The sequence below is a fragment of the Polistes canadensis genome, unplaced genomic scaffold, assembly GCF_001313835.1.
Source record: "Polistes canadensis isolate GaletaPanama2010 unplaced genomic scaffold, ASM131383v1 scaffold_322, whole genome shotgun sequence".
Classification (NCBI taxonomy): domain Eukaryota; kingdom Metazoa; phylum Arthropoda; class Insecta; order Hymenoptera; family Vespidae; genus Polistes; species Polistes canadensis.
In genome coordinates, this window is record NW_014569869.1 from 114256 (window position 1) to 133958 (window position 19703).

At 27.3% G+C, this 19703-nt stretch overlaps 1 protein-coding gene across 1 annotated transcript in view; it reads left to right on the plus strand.

Moving 5' to 3' along the window:
* The window catches only part of LOC106791592 (ras-specific guanine nucleotide-releasing factor 2-like), a 50900-nt gene that overhangs the window by 17648 nt on the left and 13549 nt on the right, over nucleotides 1–19703 (plus strand). The window contains exons 5-6 of the mRNA XM_014757316.1: nucleotides 12299–12405; nucleotides 19402–19549. Of these exons, the coding sequence (XP_014612802.1) occupies nucleotides 12299–12405; nucleotides 19402–19549 (255 nt within the window). The remainder of the gene's footprint in view (nucleotides 1–12298; nucleotides 12406–19401; nucleotides 19550–19703) is intronic.

Sequence of the window (19703 nt, forward strand, 5' to 3'; positions counted from 1 at the left end):
TCTTTTAGCGAACATTTGTTCGATTAAACCTCCACGAAAAGAAAGAGACAAAGAGAAATAGTCAAAGAAAAATAAAAGGAAAAAAAAAAAAAAAAGAAAAGAAATATATTCATAATAGAATATGAATTCGTTATCACGGCGAATGTTAATTAAAACGTTTAATCATTGCGTTTGATCTTTATTAACGATTGGTTAGATATCGATACTTTCAATTCGTGCTTATAGGGAAATCGATGAACGGGTTACATACGTACGTTTTGGTACGAGGATTAAAATCGTATTCGCGTCTTCATTCGCAACGAGTGCAATCAATTATTCTCCCTTCCCTAATGACGGTTGACGTAGTTTCGGTAATTAACACGGACGAGTCTATAATAACTGTTGCAATTAATGCAGCTGTTGCAACACGACGACTACGACGATGCCAATGTTACTTCGGTTTAAATATTCCGATCGATAGTGTGGATAATAAAAGCATTTCTTCTATAATATATTTACGTATACATAAATTTACATACATATATATACACACGTATATGTATCTGTGTATAAAATTAAAAAAAAAAAAAAAAAAATAGGAACACTATATACACGTGCGTCAGGGTTGCGTTTGCAAAAGAAAAGAAAAGAAAAGACAAGGGGATGGAAAAAGGAAAAAGATATTCAAAAAGAAAAAAGGAAAATGGACGTTGTTTCAAGAATTAAAAAAAAAGAAAAATCCTATTACTCCTCGTATTTCTATCCTTTTTCGATATCATTCTTTTCTGTAGCGACTCGTTGTCGTTGGTACTGCCAGAAGCGTTTAAACGATTCTATCAAAGAGATCATTTTCTTTCTCTTTATATCCTTTTCTTTTTTTTTTTTTTTTTAATTTTATACACAGATACATATACGTGTGTATATATATGTATGTAAATTTATGTATACGTAAATATATTATAGAAGAAATGCTTTTATTATCCACACTATCGATCGGAATATTTAAACCGAAGTAACATTGGCATCGTCGTAGTCGTCGTGTTGCAACAGCTGCATTAATTGCAACAGTTATTATAGACTCGTCCGTGTTAATTACCGAAACTACGTCAACCGTCATTAGGGAAGGGAGAATAATTGATTGCACTCGTTGCGAATGAAGACGCGAATACGATTTTAATCCTCGTACCAAAACGTACGTATGTAACCCGTTCATCGATTTCCCTATAAGCACGAATTGAAAGTATCGATATCTAACCAATCGTTAATAAAGATCAAACGCAATGATTAAACGTTTTAATTAACATTCGCCGTGATAACGAATTCATATTCTATTATGAATATATTTCTTTTCTTTTTTTTTTTTTTTTCCTTTTATTTTTCTTTGACTATTTCTCTTTGTCTCTTTCTTTTCGTGGAGGTTTAATCGAACAAATGTTCGCTAAAAGANTCGTTGTCGTTGGTACTGCCAGAAGCGTTTAAACGATTCTATCAAAGAGATCATTTTCTTTCTCTTTATATCCTTTTCTTTTTTTTTTTTTTTTTCCTTTTATTTTTCTTTGACTATTTCTCTTTGTCTCTTTCTTTTCGTGGAGGTTTAATCGAACAAATGTTCGCTAAAAGATAGAAAAAGAGAGAGAGAGAGAGAGAGAGAGAGAGAGAGAGAGAGAGAGAGAAGATAATTGTCGTAGTATTACCAGTAGGTCGAGTATCACAGAGAGAAAAGGGAAGGTTAAACAGATTGGAAAAACGATCGAAGTGAAAAATGAACGAACATACACATACCCACACACATACACACATATATATATACTAGGGTTTGCAACAGCTGTTGTTGCAACAAAGTCTGACGCGCTCTGTCGTCTTCTTAAACAATATCCTAGAATTATTTCCTTATGAAAATACTCTAACAACATACTTTTTATATTTTCATGTAACTAATATCATAGAAAATCAATGATACTATATATTCAAAGATAATTGACAATTTTTATCTCGTATTTTTGATATCGCATGAATAAAATATAATCTCAACGTATCATTATTTCCATACTAAAAATATTTTCAATATTCAAATATTTTTTCATATTCTAATTTCTTGTTTTTAATAAATAAGAAAATGAAGAAAAATCAACGCTAAAAAATAATAAGTAAAAGTTCATGTTACAGTATTTTCTTTTTCTCTCTCTCTCTCTCTTTTTTTATCTCTCTGTTATAAGGGAGTATTATTACAGTGGATCTAAGATTGTTTATTTCCAAAATAATTGAAAATTCTCATCCCTTATTTCTAGCCAGGAAACAAAGGCGGAAATTAACAGTAAAATATTTAAGAATCAAGTAACACAGTTTTGTATAATAGTAGTAGTAGTAGTAGTAGTAGTCATTGTTAGAATGTTCTAAATAGATAGTGTTCTGTCTCAGAAGACTATACGAATATTAGTTATTGGTTAGTGAAGGTACACATGGAACGTTATAATTGTAAGTTATATCGATTATCTACGTTTCCTTTTGTCCTTTTACATAGCTCTAAATATGACTACTTCGTTCTCCTTGTTATTTAGGTGAATCCTTTTCTAGGACAAAAGGCCGAGTCCACGTTTAACGTGTCAATGTCTAGACATTCTTGTTTTTTAAGTAACTATCCTTAGAATGATTGTCGGTCACTAACAAAAATCATCTCTTATTCATAATATTATAATGATATATTTATAAGAGATTAATTCATTCATTTCAATAAAAATTTTCGTTAAAAATAAACTTATTTATTAATAGTTTATTTGATGTAAGTAATATATTGTTACAGGTACATATATATATTCTATAAATGAAATATTTAGACATACAGTCAAATAATTTTCTATCGCATTTTGTTTAAGAACAGATCCATTTAAAAGTTACGCGTATAATCTAAGTTATAGAAGTTTATTGATTTAACGATTTTACAAATGAGTAGGTACTCGTAAAAAAGCTTCCACTGTAAAATTATTTCTGCTTGGTTAATTAGTTTGCGTAAAAGAGTATTTTACCGTGCATATGAATGTGTTGATTACACGTATATATGTAGAACGGAAGTTAGCGGAATGTGGGTAATTATCTGACAAGTCTCCTTTAAAAGCACGTACAACGTAACAGTTATGTTTCCACTATACTATATCCACCTACTTACGACGAATATCTAAATCTAATTAGAATTATATTATACGTATGTATTTAACAGATATTTAAACATCATGTCTTTGCGAAGTAATCGTACAATTTTGAGATACCATTAGGTTAAAACTATTTCAACAGCAAGAATGAAGGATACATTGCAGTGAACTAAATAAACTGTTGGTTAGAAAATTAATACAATTATTATTTGACATTAAATACGCGCGTTTAATCAAAATTAGATTATGTATTATAAATAATTTATCTGTATTTATTGTGCGACATATGAAATATGAATAACAATAGGTAATGGCATTTTTTTCCATGATAAATGATAAAAGGATTTTGTTAATATTCAAAATTCGAAAAAGGTATTAAATCTGTATCGTATAATTTTGAAATTAAATCGATAATATTTCTAGGAAATATATAAACCTTATCGTTAGGCTTTCTACGTTGTTGAAACCATCAATCTTTCACTTGAATTCCATAAATCAATGGTAAGAGATATAATTAACGCGTTCGTCGTAGCGAAGATGCTAATCCATTCAAGGTAACGACGCGTAAAGATCCAACAATCTCTTCAAACATTCGAAGATTAGCCCCTTTTTTTTTTATATTAAATAAATTCTATTTAACGAGAGGAAATATAAAAAAAAAAACGAATTAATCCTATATTAATCTCGTATTAAGATTACAACGAACATAAATCCTATGGGTATAGAACAACAACAAAAAAGAAAAAAAAAGAAAAAAAAAAAATAGATTCAATAATTGTTACACACGTTGAATTGTTATACCTTGAATGAATTATTACTTATGAAAAGAAAAAATTTAAAAAACCATTCAAGCGTGATATTTAAACTACTATCCGTACAAATAAAAGTTAAAACAAACGATTGAACAAAAAAAACTAGTAGAAGATTTAACAAAGTTCTTTTAACTCGTGCAAGAGTAATTACAACGCGTCGTATTTTGAAAATGCATAGGGATTTAATCCTGATAGTGAATTTTCTATGGGTTTTCCTTAGAGAATAGTAACGAAAGCGGAACAACCGTTGCATCGTTGTACAGACTTGAAACGGAAGCCGGAATGCATATTATCAGGATAAAAAGAGAGTGACAGAGAGAGAGAGAGAGAGGAAGAGAGGGAGAGTCAGAGAGAAAATGTGAAAAGGAGGGAGAAGAGAGTCGGTGGTTGGTGGAGTAGCTATATACAATTCTCTGGAATATAACGTTGCATTTGGATTCTATGTATTACCTGCCTGTTGCTCTACCAACGTGCATACATGCGCAGTAAGAACATAAGCTCTCTATATAATATTATATACACAAACTCACTCACAGAAATACATACATATATAGACATATCCCTATATACATTCATATATATATATTTACACATATAGGTACATATATATAAGTATATAGGGATACTATATACTTATATATATGTACACTATCCCTACGTTTGGTTCTATCTTTCTCTCTCTCCTTTTCTGTCCTTCGTTTTTCCCCTCTCACCCTCTCTCTCTCTCTCTGGTATTTTCTGCAGCCATCTATATAGGCGGCTTTGGGCTCCATAGTTCCATCGCAGCAACCAGCATAGCATCAGAAGGGATGAATCGATTCTGTTTCGAGCTAAAAATAAGCTTCTCGTAGGAGCTTACCCTGCTGAGAAAAACAGAACGAGAGAGAAAGAGAAAGAGAAAGAGAGAGAGAGAAAGACATAGTAATGCAGTGTCACATTTACTACATCTCTTTCTCTATCTATCTTCATTTTGAAAGAAGCTCAAATTATCTTTATCGACAATCTCTCTCTCTCTCTCTCTCTCTCTCTCTTTTTGTTAACAATAAGAACTTTCATTGTAATCATTCAAATGGGTCGATTTATTCTTCAAGTACATTAGGGAATTGAGTATAATTATTTGGAAATTTTGCTAAATGATAAATTTCATTCGTTGAAAATATCGGATGGTTAAATTCCCTTTTAGAGTGCACTCACTATTTATTTATTTATTTATTTATTTATCTATCTATCTATCTATCTATCTATCTGTCTTTCTCTTTATTTCTTTTTTTGTTCTTTTATATTTCCATTTCGTTAGAACGAACAAACATTTTTGGTTCAATGGAGCATCATGCGATACGACGTAATTTGATTTTTTCTCAGTATCATTATTTTCCTATCTCGAAAATATTCTCTATTCGTATATAACGTTCGATTGCGTTATTAGTTGGGCGTTGTTATTATTATTGAATAATGAAAATTGAAGATAGATCGTTTAAAAGTTGAAAATTGATCGAACGAATTTTCGCGAACTTTTTTCATCAATTTATAAGAAGATACAAATTATTTCCAAATGTTGCAGAAAAAAAGTCGACAAATTAAATTCCCATTCGTAGTATAACTCTCATTTATATTATTTAATCCGATTAAACTTATATAATTCGATAAAGAAACTTTTATTTTTCTATGTGAAAAATTTCGCTTTTTCTTCTTGTTGTTTAATTGATAAATGTTCGAGGGTGGAAAATAAACTTTTGCAAAATTATTTACTCTCTCTTTACGTTATATAAAGAATATTATTTTGTGATCCGATCGCGCGGGGCTAATAATTCCCGGAAGAACTTCATTTTTCTCGATAACATTGTTTTCTTTTTTCGAAATATCTTTTTTTCTATTTGATTTTTAGTTTATTGTTGTATGAAAAAAAAAACATTTAATCCGTAGAGAAGTCTATGTTAAGCTTTCATTTTGATTAAACCCGTTGAAAATATAAATCGTTGTAGCTTGAAAATAAATCGGTTCGATCTTTATGCACATCATTACGAACAAAATACATAAATATTTCATGTGTTTCGCGATATGATAGTAACTCCCTTTAAGGGAGTTATACTTTTTCATTTATTATATCTCTTTAAAATCATTTTCCATCTTTATATTTCATTATTCTGGGATGAAATCGAGCCTGCGATTCAAGATATCTTTTTCTTCTTCTCGAAATGTAAAGAGAACAAACGAAGACGTACCTGCATTTTTCTCAACGTCATTATTTTTTTCTCTTTAAAATGTTCCCTCTCTCTCTCTCTTTTTCTTACATATTTTCTTTCCGTTATATTTTCTTTCTTTCTCTCTATCATAAAAAAAAAAAAAAGAAATGGAAAAAGTTCAGATAAAAAAAAGTAAAGGAAGGAAAAAGAAAAAGAAAAAGAAAAAGAAAGGAAAATACGTATCCTGGGAGAAAGGATAAATGATCTTTTTCTTTTTCTCTTTTTACCCCTTGTTAAGTATTTATCGTTGAAATATATCCGAATTTTCTTTGACTCGTCGATAAAGTTCAACACAGACAGATACACATACACGGTAATGTAACTGTATAAATACGTATGCCATTTGAAGTTAGTATCTTACTACCAGTATCTACAGGGTGTCCCAGTTATTTTCTGTTCAATTTTATCAGAATATTGTATGAGTAAAAATAGGAATAAAATGTTAAATAATTGGGACACCATGTATCTCGAAATATCTAATTTCGATAAGATATTTCCTCTCCTATGGATTAAACCTTTCTACGAAATGTATTAATTTTTTATTTCGTTTTTACACTCGTTTAGCTACGTACATATCAGGTGCCTCATTCCATATGAATCATATTCAAGCACGATCTCTTTTTTTTATTCTCCTGCAGTATACGTGTTCGTAATAATTTTACTTCTCTTTTGATTTTGCTACGATATCGATTACTTATACGTATAAAATATATATATATATATGTATATATATATGTATATATATATATACATGGGTATAATTTCCATTGCATTTATTTAATTCCGAGATATATCGTTTAATTTTTATAATTATTACGAAGAAATGATTATATTTTGATTTACCCTATTCGCTTGTATTTTTAAATGCCAAATGATTTAAAATTCAATCTTATTTTACGTTTAACACTTAGACTACGATATAAATTATGAACAAAATATTTAAATATCAGCATTACGCGATATTATTTACGAAGAAATATTATTTTCTTCGTTATATGTGTGAGTGTGTGGCATAAACAAAAATATTATCCAGAATATATAAAATTATATTCACCAATGAAGAAAGAATATAGAATGTTTTATAACAAGATACGTAGTTGGAATAATAAGACATCTGGGGGATAATGTAACGTTTGAATAATAGAACGTTCGAATACAATAGTGAAGTTTTACTTAATTAGGTATTTATAAGATTTCTGGTTTTGATATCTTTTCAAAATATTAAAAGAGAAAAAACTATAAATATGTAGTCTCCGTTCTATCAATTATTAGTCAATATTATATAAAACAAAATTTCAATGAGTTATTTCAATCGTAATTTGATAATTATCAAATATCACGAAAGTCATTTTAATTTGATAAATTATTACACGTGGTACAATACCTACGACATTTGATTGCAATGCTTGTAACGTATTAATTATTAACATGTAATTGTTATTGAAGTAATAAAATTCGCTTATTTATTCATGAGAAAATTTATTCAATTTCATTGATATTTAAATAATAATTTATTTTAGGTCATCAGAGATTAATCGTAAATAAATTGAATAATTCTTATCATTTCTTATATATTGATAGAAATTTTAATTGAATATATTTATATCAAATTTAATTACAATTATTTATACGAAGTTTAGTTGATATTAAAAAAAGAAAAAAAATATAGATAAAATTGATGAATTTTATTTTAATAATAGAATCCATTCGTATTATTTACCGATCTTATACTTGAAAATTTAAAGAAGATTATCTCAGTCCGATGAAAGTGGATATATCATTCGTGTCGATTTTTCATTGTAATCGAACAAAAAAAAGAATATATATATCTATCCAATGGTAAATCTTTTTCGAAGAGGTTTCGTAAGCGCGTAACTTGAAAAGATTACTATAATTCTTAAAGAAATCTTTAATCTCTTTCTCATCCTTTCATTAGGTTTCTTTCCATTTAATCCGGATATACGTTTATTAAAATTCATCGATAACGTTGTTCGCTTATTAAATTAAATGTCTTCGAACGTTAACTTTGTAATCTATCAAATTATATTTCAATTATTATTAGTATTGAATTTTTGATGAAATATCCTGATTATGTAACCCGTAACGATATTAAAATAGATTTACTTAGATTAACTGTCGGTAGGTTTAGTGTTATAATAAAAAAGTAAAAAAAAAAAAAAAAAAAAAANACAAGGGGGAAAACAAAAACAAAAATAGTAAAAGAACAAATAATCACAGTCAATTTTTCAATCGAAAGATAATATATAAAAAAAAACAGATATATATATATATATATATGTGCATAAAATTCTTCTTTCTTCTTCTTTTATATAAGAAAATCTTTGATGCATTTTTCTTCGTAAGGAAGAAGTTCTCAGCGGTTCTTTGGTAGGTTGATTTTATCGGTCACGTCTCAACGGTACGTCTTTGTTTCCTTATCTCATCTCTTCGGTCACGTATATAAGATTAATGTCATTCGAAGTGAGCCAAAAGCGCTGCTGCACCCAATACAGTATTAAACTGTATTTTCTCTTTAGATAAAAATTAAAAGGATTAGTCAAGTAAATCGATGCCAAAAAGGACACAGTTTACTTTACTATCAGTTAATAAATTAAAATTAAGTATAAATTTAACAATAAGAAACAATTTTCTTTAGAATAGTTTCATTTAAGTTAAGTTTCATTAATTGGACCGCGTATATTTTTAAAGTGGTGTAAATTCATTTTTGAAAAAAAAGAAAGAAAAAAAATGAGATATCACGTAATTCGTGTTTAATTTAATGTAAATTTTTTTATGTATAATTAGTCCGTGTTTAATTTCTTAACAAATTTCTATGTTTTGTACTATTTAAAATTGGTCGGTAAATGAAATTGCATAATCTTTGATTATGAAAGTGGTGTAAGTCCAATTTCCATAGAAAAAAAGAAAAAAATAATATAAAAAAGAATTTCCTGTATACACCACAGGAATATTATGATATTATAAAACGATGTAAACAACATAATAAATTTATTTGACATGAAATGAAACGAGAAAATTTCGTTTCAACGAAGAAACTAAAGAACGCAATCAAAAAACAGATAATTTTATATCCATTTTATATCATGTCATTATTTGTAAACAAAATTGGATTAATATGAAGTATATTTTAAGTGATATTTCATTTTTCAAAATTGAAATTAAACGATTTTTACAATTGTCTAATTTTGAAATGTAAGTCCATTTGCAGTCTCTATAAATATACATTATTTTAGTTAAATAATCCTAAAAGTAATGAATGTAATCAAATTACATATCGATAAATTAATAGAAACATTATTGAACTTGATATAATTAATGAATATTTTTCAATTAACTAATATGCAAACCTTTAATTTTGTCGAAACAACAGAAAATGAAGTTACACCACTTTCAAAATAAACGGTCCAATTATCATTTTATTACGAAAATAAAATATTACTAAGTTTGTATTTTATTTCTTATGCGTTTACCATAACTATATTCTATCTTTTAGACAAGAGAATGAAATGAAAGATAGGTAAAGTAAACGACGACAAACAGGTATAAGTAAGTTTACTAAGCAGAGAAACCAAACTTGTACTAATCAAGAGTAAGCTTGGTAATATTGCATCGTTTAAGGATAATAGGAAGAGATATACTTTGTACTTTCTGAAAGGGCTTGAATTATGGTTTAATGGATATTATTGTCTCTAGTTAATATTATAATCTTCCTTCTCAAAGCGAGTATTAGATTTGCTCAAACGAGAGAGAGAGAGAGAGAGAGAGAGAGAGATTATCGAAAAGTCATTTCGTGTAATTGTTTATATATTTAAATTAATAACACGATAATATTATGAATAATATATTTTCAAATCAAATATTAGTTCACATTATATTCGAAAATGCATCCATTATTATTATACTCCCTCGCAATTATGGTTTTTGAAGAAAAAAAGAAAAGAAGAAAACGTAAGATTTATGGATTGTTGAAATGCAATGCTTGGTGGTGTAGGATTGAATGCAATTTCCAGTTCATAGCTGTGCTTTCCTTTGTGTTTCTAAACGAATTCCCCTCTGGCAAATCTCACATTTCTTGTAAGTTTACCCTCGGTTAATATATAATATATATACATATATGTATAATAACTGAATTCTTGAGTACGATGTAAATGATATTATATACTGTTGAATTACTATATTTAAATTTAGTGTTTTTTTTTTTTTTATTATTTATTTCAACTTACTCATCAATTAACATTTACTTTGGCAATCTTGATGACAAATCGACTGAAAATCGACTTACTAGTCTAGAGTTTCACTCGTGATTATATCACTGGTAACTACGTAGGTTTGTATGTGTATGTGCTTGGCAGCAAAGTGATGGATTGCTGGCTTAACGTTGGCTTATATACAGTAACCGTAATATCATAACTTTATACGATACCTTCTCCTGGAACTTGTACGATTGTAGATACAGTTTCACTCATTAAATTTTCCTAAGTACAGCGATAACTTATAATAATGTTTGATAATGATATTTCTCTTCGTTAACATTTAATTTCTCGTATTATTATTTCTTTTTATTTTTCATTTATTCGTTTAAATATACGTTGTTATAAAATTACGATATAATAATAATTTTTTTGAAAGAAAGAAAAAAATGTTATCTCTTAATGTAGAGTGTATACATATAATTAAAAAATTAGTATTTAATGTATTCAAGATTGTACGATATGGAAATGAAATTTTTATTAAATTTACTTGATAAATAATTACGATAATTTCTACGTTAATATTTTTTACCAATCAAATCTAATTTTTTATTAAATTTATTTACTCGCGTTGTAATATATACGTATATATATATTTTTATTTAAATTTGAATAAAAATGTACAATATGTATTTTTGTTTTCTTTAAATGAATCCTAAATGTGAAGACTGATTTAAATGGGATAATAAATTATTTTGCAATATTTACGTTTATATTAAATTTAATAGAAAATTTCTCAATTAAAACAATCGATTAAATTTCTACACGAAATCGTTCAGAAAATAGAACGATGGTTGAATCCAAACCCGTCAGTTAAAAAAACCAAGCGTCGATAACTACGTGGTTCATTATTTAATCAATTTTTGCCAATTTCCCTTGATTAACTCGTAGCACAATATCTTGATGAAAGGTTTAATCAACTTTTAATAAACTCGATGTATCGATGTATATACCAGTCATTATTCTCTCTTTATTCATTTTTCTTGTATTTTTTTAGATTCATTTTTCCATGGATTTGTGTCAATGTAAAAAAGAAAAATTGAAACACATTGTGTAACATTTCATTCCGAGAATAATCAATACAATAATCGTTTTAGAATCGGATTTCTTAGAAATAATATAGGTCACTATGTCGATGGCTATTTTTTTCTGCACACATTTTCTTTTATTTTGAAATATTTTATCATTAAATCATCAAACGATCGCATTAAAAGTGAAATATATTAATTCAAAGTATAGGATCGTTATCAAGTTGGTGAAATAACCTTCGTTTGTTTGTCGACTGGTACCTTTGTATCCTTGTATTTCGATACGCTATTAGGTACACGATAATGTATGGTACATGGTCAGGTTAATAATAATGAACGAGGTATACTGCTTTGAAATAAATGGAAAATGTTCGCTTAGGACGGTTGACCGCAAGGTATGCTTAGTTAATTATGCTTCATTAATTATCACACCGTGTTACGGATAATGAGTTAATTACATCAGTATGAAAGAGAAAGAGAAATAAAGATAAAGGTAAAGGTAAAGAGAGAAATAGAGAAATCTTTGTGCGGGGAGAAAAATCAGAGATGAATACTTTACGTTTCTTTATAATCCGGTTTTGACTTTATATTGTACTGAAAATAAACGAGAGAAAGAAAAAGGAAAAGAAAAAGAAAGAAATATAAAATAGAAAAAATATAATATTATATTTGAATATATAGTAATTATATAATTATATTTGAAACAAAAATTCATTGTCACAGTAGTTTAATATTTTAATTAACGATATTCGATATAAGAGAAAAATAGAAAATCCATGAAAAATATTAATTTATGTTTTTCTTCTTTTCTCTTTACAGCACTGTTTTGCGATAACGTACAGAAGGGAAAATCAACGAAAATACGAGTTGAAAGCGGGTACAGAAACGGACTGCAAACAGTGGATCGATGCTATACAAGAAGCCAGGTAACAGAATCACTGGGGATATCGTATATGACGGCAGAATTCTAAATGAGAATCATTAAAAGGGAATGGGAATAAATTATGGAAATCTGCTACCCGGTTGATTCGTAAATCACTAAACGTCTGACTACGAGATTGTATGTTGTAATCCTTGGTAAAGGTTTGTTTGTTTTTTTTTTCCCCCTTGATTTACCACAGTTAAATTTCAAAGTACCGTGTTACAGTTAATTGCATTTTCTTTTATTTTCTTTTTTTACCCCCTTCTTCATTCGTATTTTACACAGAAATTGTTAAAAAAAAAAAAAAAAAAAAAAAAAGGGGTAATAGAAATAAATTATGGTTAATCGTTTACTCGATCTATTACGTTAATCTTTACACGTCGTACATAATAATAAATTGAAAATTTTATTAATATTTAATTGAAAAAATATCCGATTATTTTTCGAATCGGCAACAAGTTGCATGTTTAAAAATGAACGTCAAATAAATTCAACTTGGAATAATAAATTAGTCAGATAGAGAGTGGTTTGATTAGATGTTCGATCAAAATCTTTTTATAAATTTCGAACGAATTTGAAATTACTAAATTTGTCAATTATATCGGGGAACACGCAGTCGTACAGAAATAAAATATTAAAAAAGGTTTGAACAATTTTTTTCTTACCAAATTATACGAGTATATATATTAAAGAAAAGAGATATATTTTTAACAAGATGATCATAACGTACGAGTAGTTTTATCTGTTATTCGTTTGTGTAACAAGTAGTCTAGACGATGACGAGAGATTTGTTTTCTCACATGTCTATTTACTAAGCTATTGCATCAGGAATACAATAGACTCAAGTAGAGACCTTTTACCATTTTCCCTGTCTGCAAACACACGAGTATATACTATTTATCCGATCAGGTGCTTAAACTATTTTCGATGCACTAACTCTTGAAGATCACGATCGATTTTCTCTCTCTCTCTCTCWCACACACACACACTCACTCACTTTCACTCTTTTTATTTTTCTTCCTCATGAAAATCCTATAATTTAAATAAATATTCACTAGAGAGAGAGAGAGAGAGGGAGAGAGAGATTTTTTCTGGTTATCTCACTTACACAGGCTTTAGTATAATCTATTAAATTAGGTTGAACCATTTTGAGAATTATCAGATGTTTATTCAGGTTTATAGGATGTTAACACGTAGATGAATTATAAGATAAATCGTTTTTTTTTCTTTTGTTTAATATGTTTTATAATTATTTGTATTTTGTTTTTTCTTTTATATTATCTATATATCATATTATTTGATCATATTTTTCTCCGTAGTTTAAATTTGTTGGTTTATTTATAAATATATTATATAGGATTATTATATTTTTCGTGCAAATATATTACTATTCCAATATGTATGCTTAAATTTGTTGTATTTACATATTAAACAGATTTTTGGGTTTTGTAATATTTTGCAAATAAATAACAAGATAAGCAAATAAATAAAAAGAAAAGAATATTGATGAATGAATTATGCATAAATATGTAATATGCATTCTATAAAAATGATATACATTCACGTATCACAACGAATGAACATCGATTCAATTTAAAGTTTACACGTAATACATAATATATAATACTTTTACATTTTAAAATCCAAGTACCAAATGAAAATGAATTTCCAAGTATATAAAGGCGACATTTTCATCTTTTGTCAATGAATCAAAACTAATATAAATATTCACTCACTTTTGTTATCTCTATTTTTTATATTTTACTTTCATTCCACAAATAAAATAAATTACGAGACACGAGGGTAAATTATCTTTCGTACTTCTATATTAATACTTAAATCTCTTTTCTATCTCTTTTTTCACCTTTTTTCTTTTTCGGTATACATACATTTATGCAAAAGGGTTTATACTTATTCTATAATCTATTATTTTATACTCCCTCCCCCTCTTCGCGTATAATAATGAAAATAATAATACTAATAGTTATTTTGTTATATCAGTCTGAATTAAACGGAATAGCTTTTTCCAATTTGTACTAACACAACCAACTAACTGCACCAGTTTTTTGATCGCCCTTGGCTTATTACATACACACACATACACAGATATTGAAATACATATACGTTTGTTTGGTATATATCTGCGTATCTTTTTCCTTTTCATTGTACATAGGATAGGAATTTTTAATCTCTAATACTTGGACATTCGTACAACGTAATAACTCAATACAAAAAGTATTATAGAATATAACTCTACTCTAATAAATTAGAAAAGTATTTTTCCTTTGCGTATAGTGTGTTTTTTATTTTTTTATTTTTTTAAATTTTATTATTCTTTTGTCACACGTGTGAACGTATAGTTATATACTTATGTTATCTTTTTTTTTCTTTTTAAAAGGATTTAAATTTTTTAATCTTCAATACATTAATGTTGTGTTGGTAAGATATAATAATTCGATGAGAATATTATTATAACACGAGTACTCTAATAAATTACAAAAGAATTTTTCTTTTATTCCTTTATACGTCTCTTCTAATATTTATTATGAATTTTTATCTATCCTTTTTTTATTTTTTTTTTTTTATTTTCTTTCTTCATTATATTTTTGTTCGTAGTAGAAATAATAAGAAAACTATTCGATTCTTGTTTCGTGTGCTAATAAAAATACGCATACTATTTCTTTCGTTATATGGAATTCATGAAAAATGTTCGCTTATCGCGAAATTCAATTAAATCGAGAAAATTTTTTTCTCTTCTCAACTCGTATATTTTGTGTGAGAAATTTGAAAATGTAAAAAAATAGGCTATTCACCTATCACTTGGAGCCGGTTATGTTTTGTAGACATGTGCAAGCTTATCTTATTTATTAATATATTCTTTTCTCACTTTATAACAAGTTTCGATAATACCCATAAATAGATAGATAGATAGATATTCGTGTAACTTCATAAATTTTCTACATCATCTACATATCGTATAAGAAACGTATAGAATATTATTCCTTACGGGATTTCAAACTTGAACTTTCCGATAAGAATGAAAGAGATAGATAAAAAGATAAAATAAGAGGAAGCGTGTGTGTGTGTGTGTGTGTGTGTGTATGAGAGAGAGAGAGAAGTTCTTCTCTTTTTCACTAACATCTTCACATCTATTTCCATACCAACCCTTGTGATTCCTCTTTCAAAACTCACACAGTATGGTTACGACTTTCTATCTCGAAATTCAAGACTTTATGAATTCCTTCGAGAGAGATCCGAATAATTTCCGAAATTCTAAACTACTAATATAATCTGGCAATAATTGGTAGATTTCATTTCAAGATATATAGACGAATAAGGAAAGAGAAAGAGATAAAATCAAACATATGGAGTTAATTTACATCTTTCAAAGTTTTCTAAGCATCTTAATCGTGCAACTTGCATACACGGTGTGAGTTATTTAAAATTAAATCTTGAAAAAATATCTCGGGGGTACAAAGAATTTATTTTAAAAAGAAAGTTCGATCAGAAGGGTTAAATATATCTTTGTAATTATATTAATTTATATTATCATAAAAAAATATGTAAGATAATAGACAAGATATAATAAGTAATAGATTTTGATGAAATAATAATTATTATAAATGATAGACATTCGCGTTATCGATAAACTACTTCTACGATTAATAAAATATTCGCGTGAATGCATAGTAGAATATTTGAGTTAAGTTTAAATTTAAAATATTCATCAGGCATATATATAGTTTGATATTAGACTAGCAAGTAAGTAAATAGGACGAAGTACATATAGTGCAATTTTGGCGAGGAAACTTCTGCCTTTCTCTCATTTACCATCTGACCCGCTTCTAAACTAAGCTTAGTAATACAGTTGTCCGAAATCTGTAACATTGTAGTGGTAAGCCGAACATGACAGTTACTGCGGGCAATACTTAATTTTCAAATCTTTCCTTTTGATCTAACTAAAACAGTGGTTCTTTTGATGTGGTCAATATATTTCTCCTATCTGATTTAACTTTATCTTTTAAAACATAAATATAATATAATAAATAAATAGTAATACAATATATAAATACTAGGATATATCATACATCACCTGGTATTAATAATTATTTTATTTCTTATTAATTGAAATAATAATTCGAGATTGTTTCAATATAGGAAACAATATAAATTCGCGTTTAATTGTTATGCAATTAAATATTTTCCATATTGTTTAAGATATGTGTAAACTCTTCAAATCAGTTTATAATATATAATAATCATTCATTTATTTATTATATTATATTTGGTATTGTATTTAATTTATGGTAAATGCATTTCTCAATATTCGAATTTGGATTATTTGTCTCTGGTTAATTTGTAATATTAAACTTATGAAAATACTGTATATTTGTAAATTATATCCTTTAAATATCTTTTTAGATCTTCTATATAAATTTTTATAATTTTATAATTTTTTAGAATTCTATGGATTGATAAAGTTTACAAGTTCTCTTTGAGAACTTCTTCCCGAGCAAACATCGGTACAAATTCGAAACTTTAAATTTGATTCTCGATAATCAGTTTTCCCGAGGTTGATTCAGTAAACATTTCTTCCTCTCTTTCTCTCTTTAAAAAATTTTACACAAGAACACAAAAGAAAAATGTTCTTTTTATAACTAAATTTAAGTTAGTCCTATAGTTTTATTACTAAAAGAAGAAAAATAAATTACTCAATTTTCGTAGCAACGTTTCGGTTTATGTTATTAAAAAGCAACCACTTCGAATGCACTTTACTTTTATATATACTCGCTTTTTAATTAATTAATAATTTTGTAGAATAAAAAAAAAATGTGTAGGAGTTTCAAATTTACACAACAATAAAAAGAAAAAAAACAGAAAATAAAGATAAATATGTATAATATAATATCACTGTCGTTCTGTTACCAATTCGGATGTATGTTTGCACGTATATATGTATGTATGATTGCACGCATGCATATATGTATTGGATAAACGACATTTATAGCGATCTCGTCGCGGTTCGTATTGAGCAGATGACAATTGCTATAGGGCATTCAAATATGAAATTCATTCACCTAGAAAATTGATATTGCGAATCGAGTAATAGCAATGCATGTGATGATGATACCCCTTTGAACATTGTTATCATGCTTGTTACAGTTAACGTTTTCTAAAAAGCAACGCGACAAAGAATTTTTTCTTACAATTAGACAAAATTGAATTACGAACGAATAGATAAGAGAATAATATATAAATATGAATAAAGATAGGTTCTAAAAAGTATTTTTATGTCGATTATAAAATGACGTCAAAGTAAAGTAATTTTATTATCACGACAAAAAAAAAAAAAAAGATAATGACGTATCTACGAATATGTCTTTTATTAACATCAAGGCTTATTAGAATTTTAATTCCAATTATTCGAATGTATAAGTTGAAACATTCTAATTTTATTAATCCAAGAAATTAAGGAAGAGAAATAATAATATAAATGTTTTAGAACGCGTTGAAGATTTTCGATGAAATTAAGTATGAAAGCTTTTTACTTATGGTTACAATTATGGTAATAGTTATTTTAAGTAACTTTAAGATAGCGTCATTTTAATAACCATGAATAACCATAAACGCTTGGAAATATTCCGGAGAAATTCTGTGGTAAGGTTCACTTTTTTTTTTTGGTTAGACCGAAATTTCAGTGTCCTTTTTCTTTTTTTTTTTTTTTTCTTCTCAGAAAGTCGTTGCAAAGAGAAAATAACAGTTAAGTGCATATAGCGTATTGTATACAAGTAGGTAAAGCTCGAAAACCGTAACCGTATTTTCACTGGGAGTCTGTTTTTCCTTGCTTTACCCATACTACGAAATATTTATATCTATATTTATACATATATATATATATATATATATATAAACGTAAAATAGTTTTTTGTCGTTCCTTTTTCTTTTTTTTTCTCTTCTCTTGTTCTTCTTTTTCCTTTTTTTTTAAAACTTTACCATCGTGTGTCGCAGCGAATGGAGAAAAATGCTTAAAGTTTTTTTCAAAGAAGCTTCTCTTTTGCAAAAGTTCCTTCTAAAGGCTCATAAAAAAATCTTTGAATGACGTTTCCTATTTCGCCCATTCCCACGAATGCCCTTTTTACAAACTTTTGTCTCATTTCTAAATGAATGAGTACAATTTTCACATATATTTCTTCTCATTTCTTTTTGATCCTTCAATTAAGAACATTCACTCTTTACGCGTTGTTTTTAATAATTACGATTCGATGATTTTTTTTTTATTTCATATTAATCATACGAAATTTAATTAAACTTTTGTAAATATTGTATTGCATTAAATTAAATTAATAATGTTTTTAATGAATAATTTCATATTGAGTTAATCGATAAATAACGTTCGACAATTTTTATCTTACTTTTTTATAATACAATTTTAATATTATATATATAAGTAAACAATTGATAATACAATTTTATAATTCCATTCGAATTTTTAATCTATTTTATATCCGATTAAACGGCATTAATATTTTTCATCGTAATTTTAATGTTCAATATTTTATATCAGTGCTTGGTTTGAGTTTAATCGCAACGCTTTTAATATTTGATATTTAAATTTTACTTTGAATTTTAATTTTAAATATTGTATTTCTTTTCTTTTTTATTATTATTAAAAATTCTTACACACGTGTAAGCACACCGATCAACTCAATACTACGAATTAAAAACATTTATTATTACTGTATTGGTAATTTAGATTAAAAAACAAAAAAAAAAATATCGATCTCGCGTTTCATATTACATTTTACAATTTATTTCAACACAAACAAAAAAAAAAAAAGAAAAAGAAAAAAAGTAATATTATTTTACACAAACAACACACTGACATTCAAATTAATTGTTGAATATATTTCGTTCCATTTTTATTTTCCAATCGATCTTTCCTTCTTTTTTTCCCCTTTTGTCATTCAAAAATCCATTTATTTTCGTACATTGATTTCAGTTTCAACAAATTGCTGCAGCAAAAGGAAGAACTCGAGCAAAAGCATCTGCACCTGTTGCAGATCGTGGAAAGTGAGAAAACGGCTAAGTGGCAGTACACACAACAATGCGAGGAGCTTGCATCGGAAATAAAAAAGCTCAGGGCGGAGGTAAGCTATAATACAATAAAATCCGCCATATTTTTCAGCTCGACAATTTTGTACGATGATAGACAATATTTTTATTTTCCTTTTTCCAGTCCTTGATTTTGCAAAGAAAGAAAGAGGATTATTATTTATTTGAAAATCTATATATATATATATA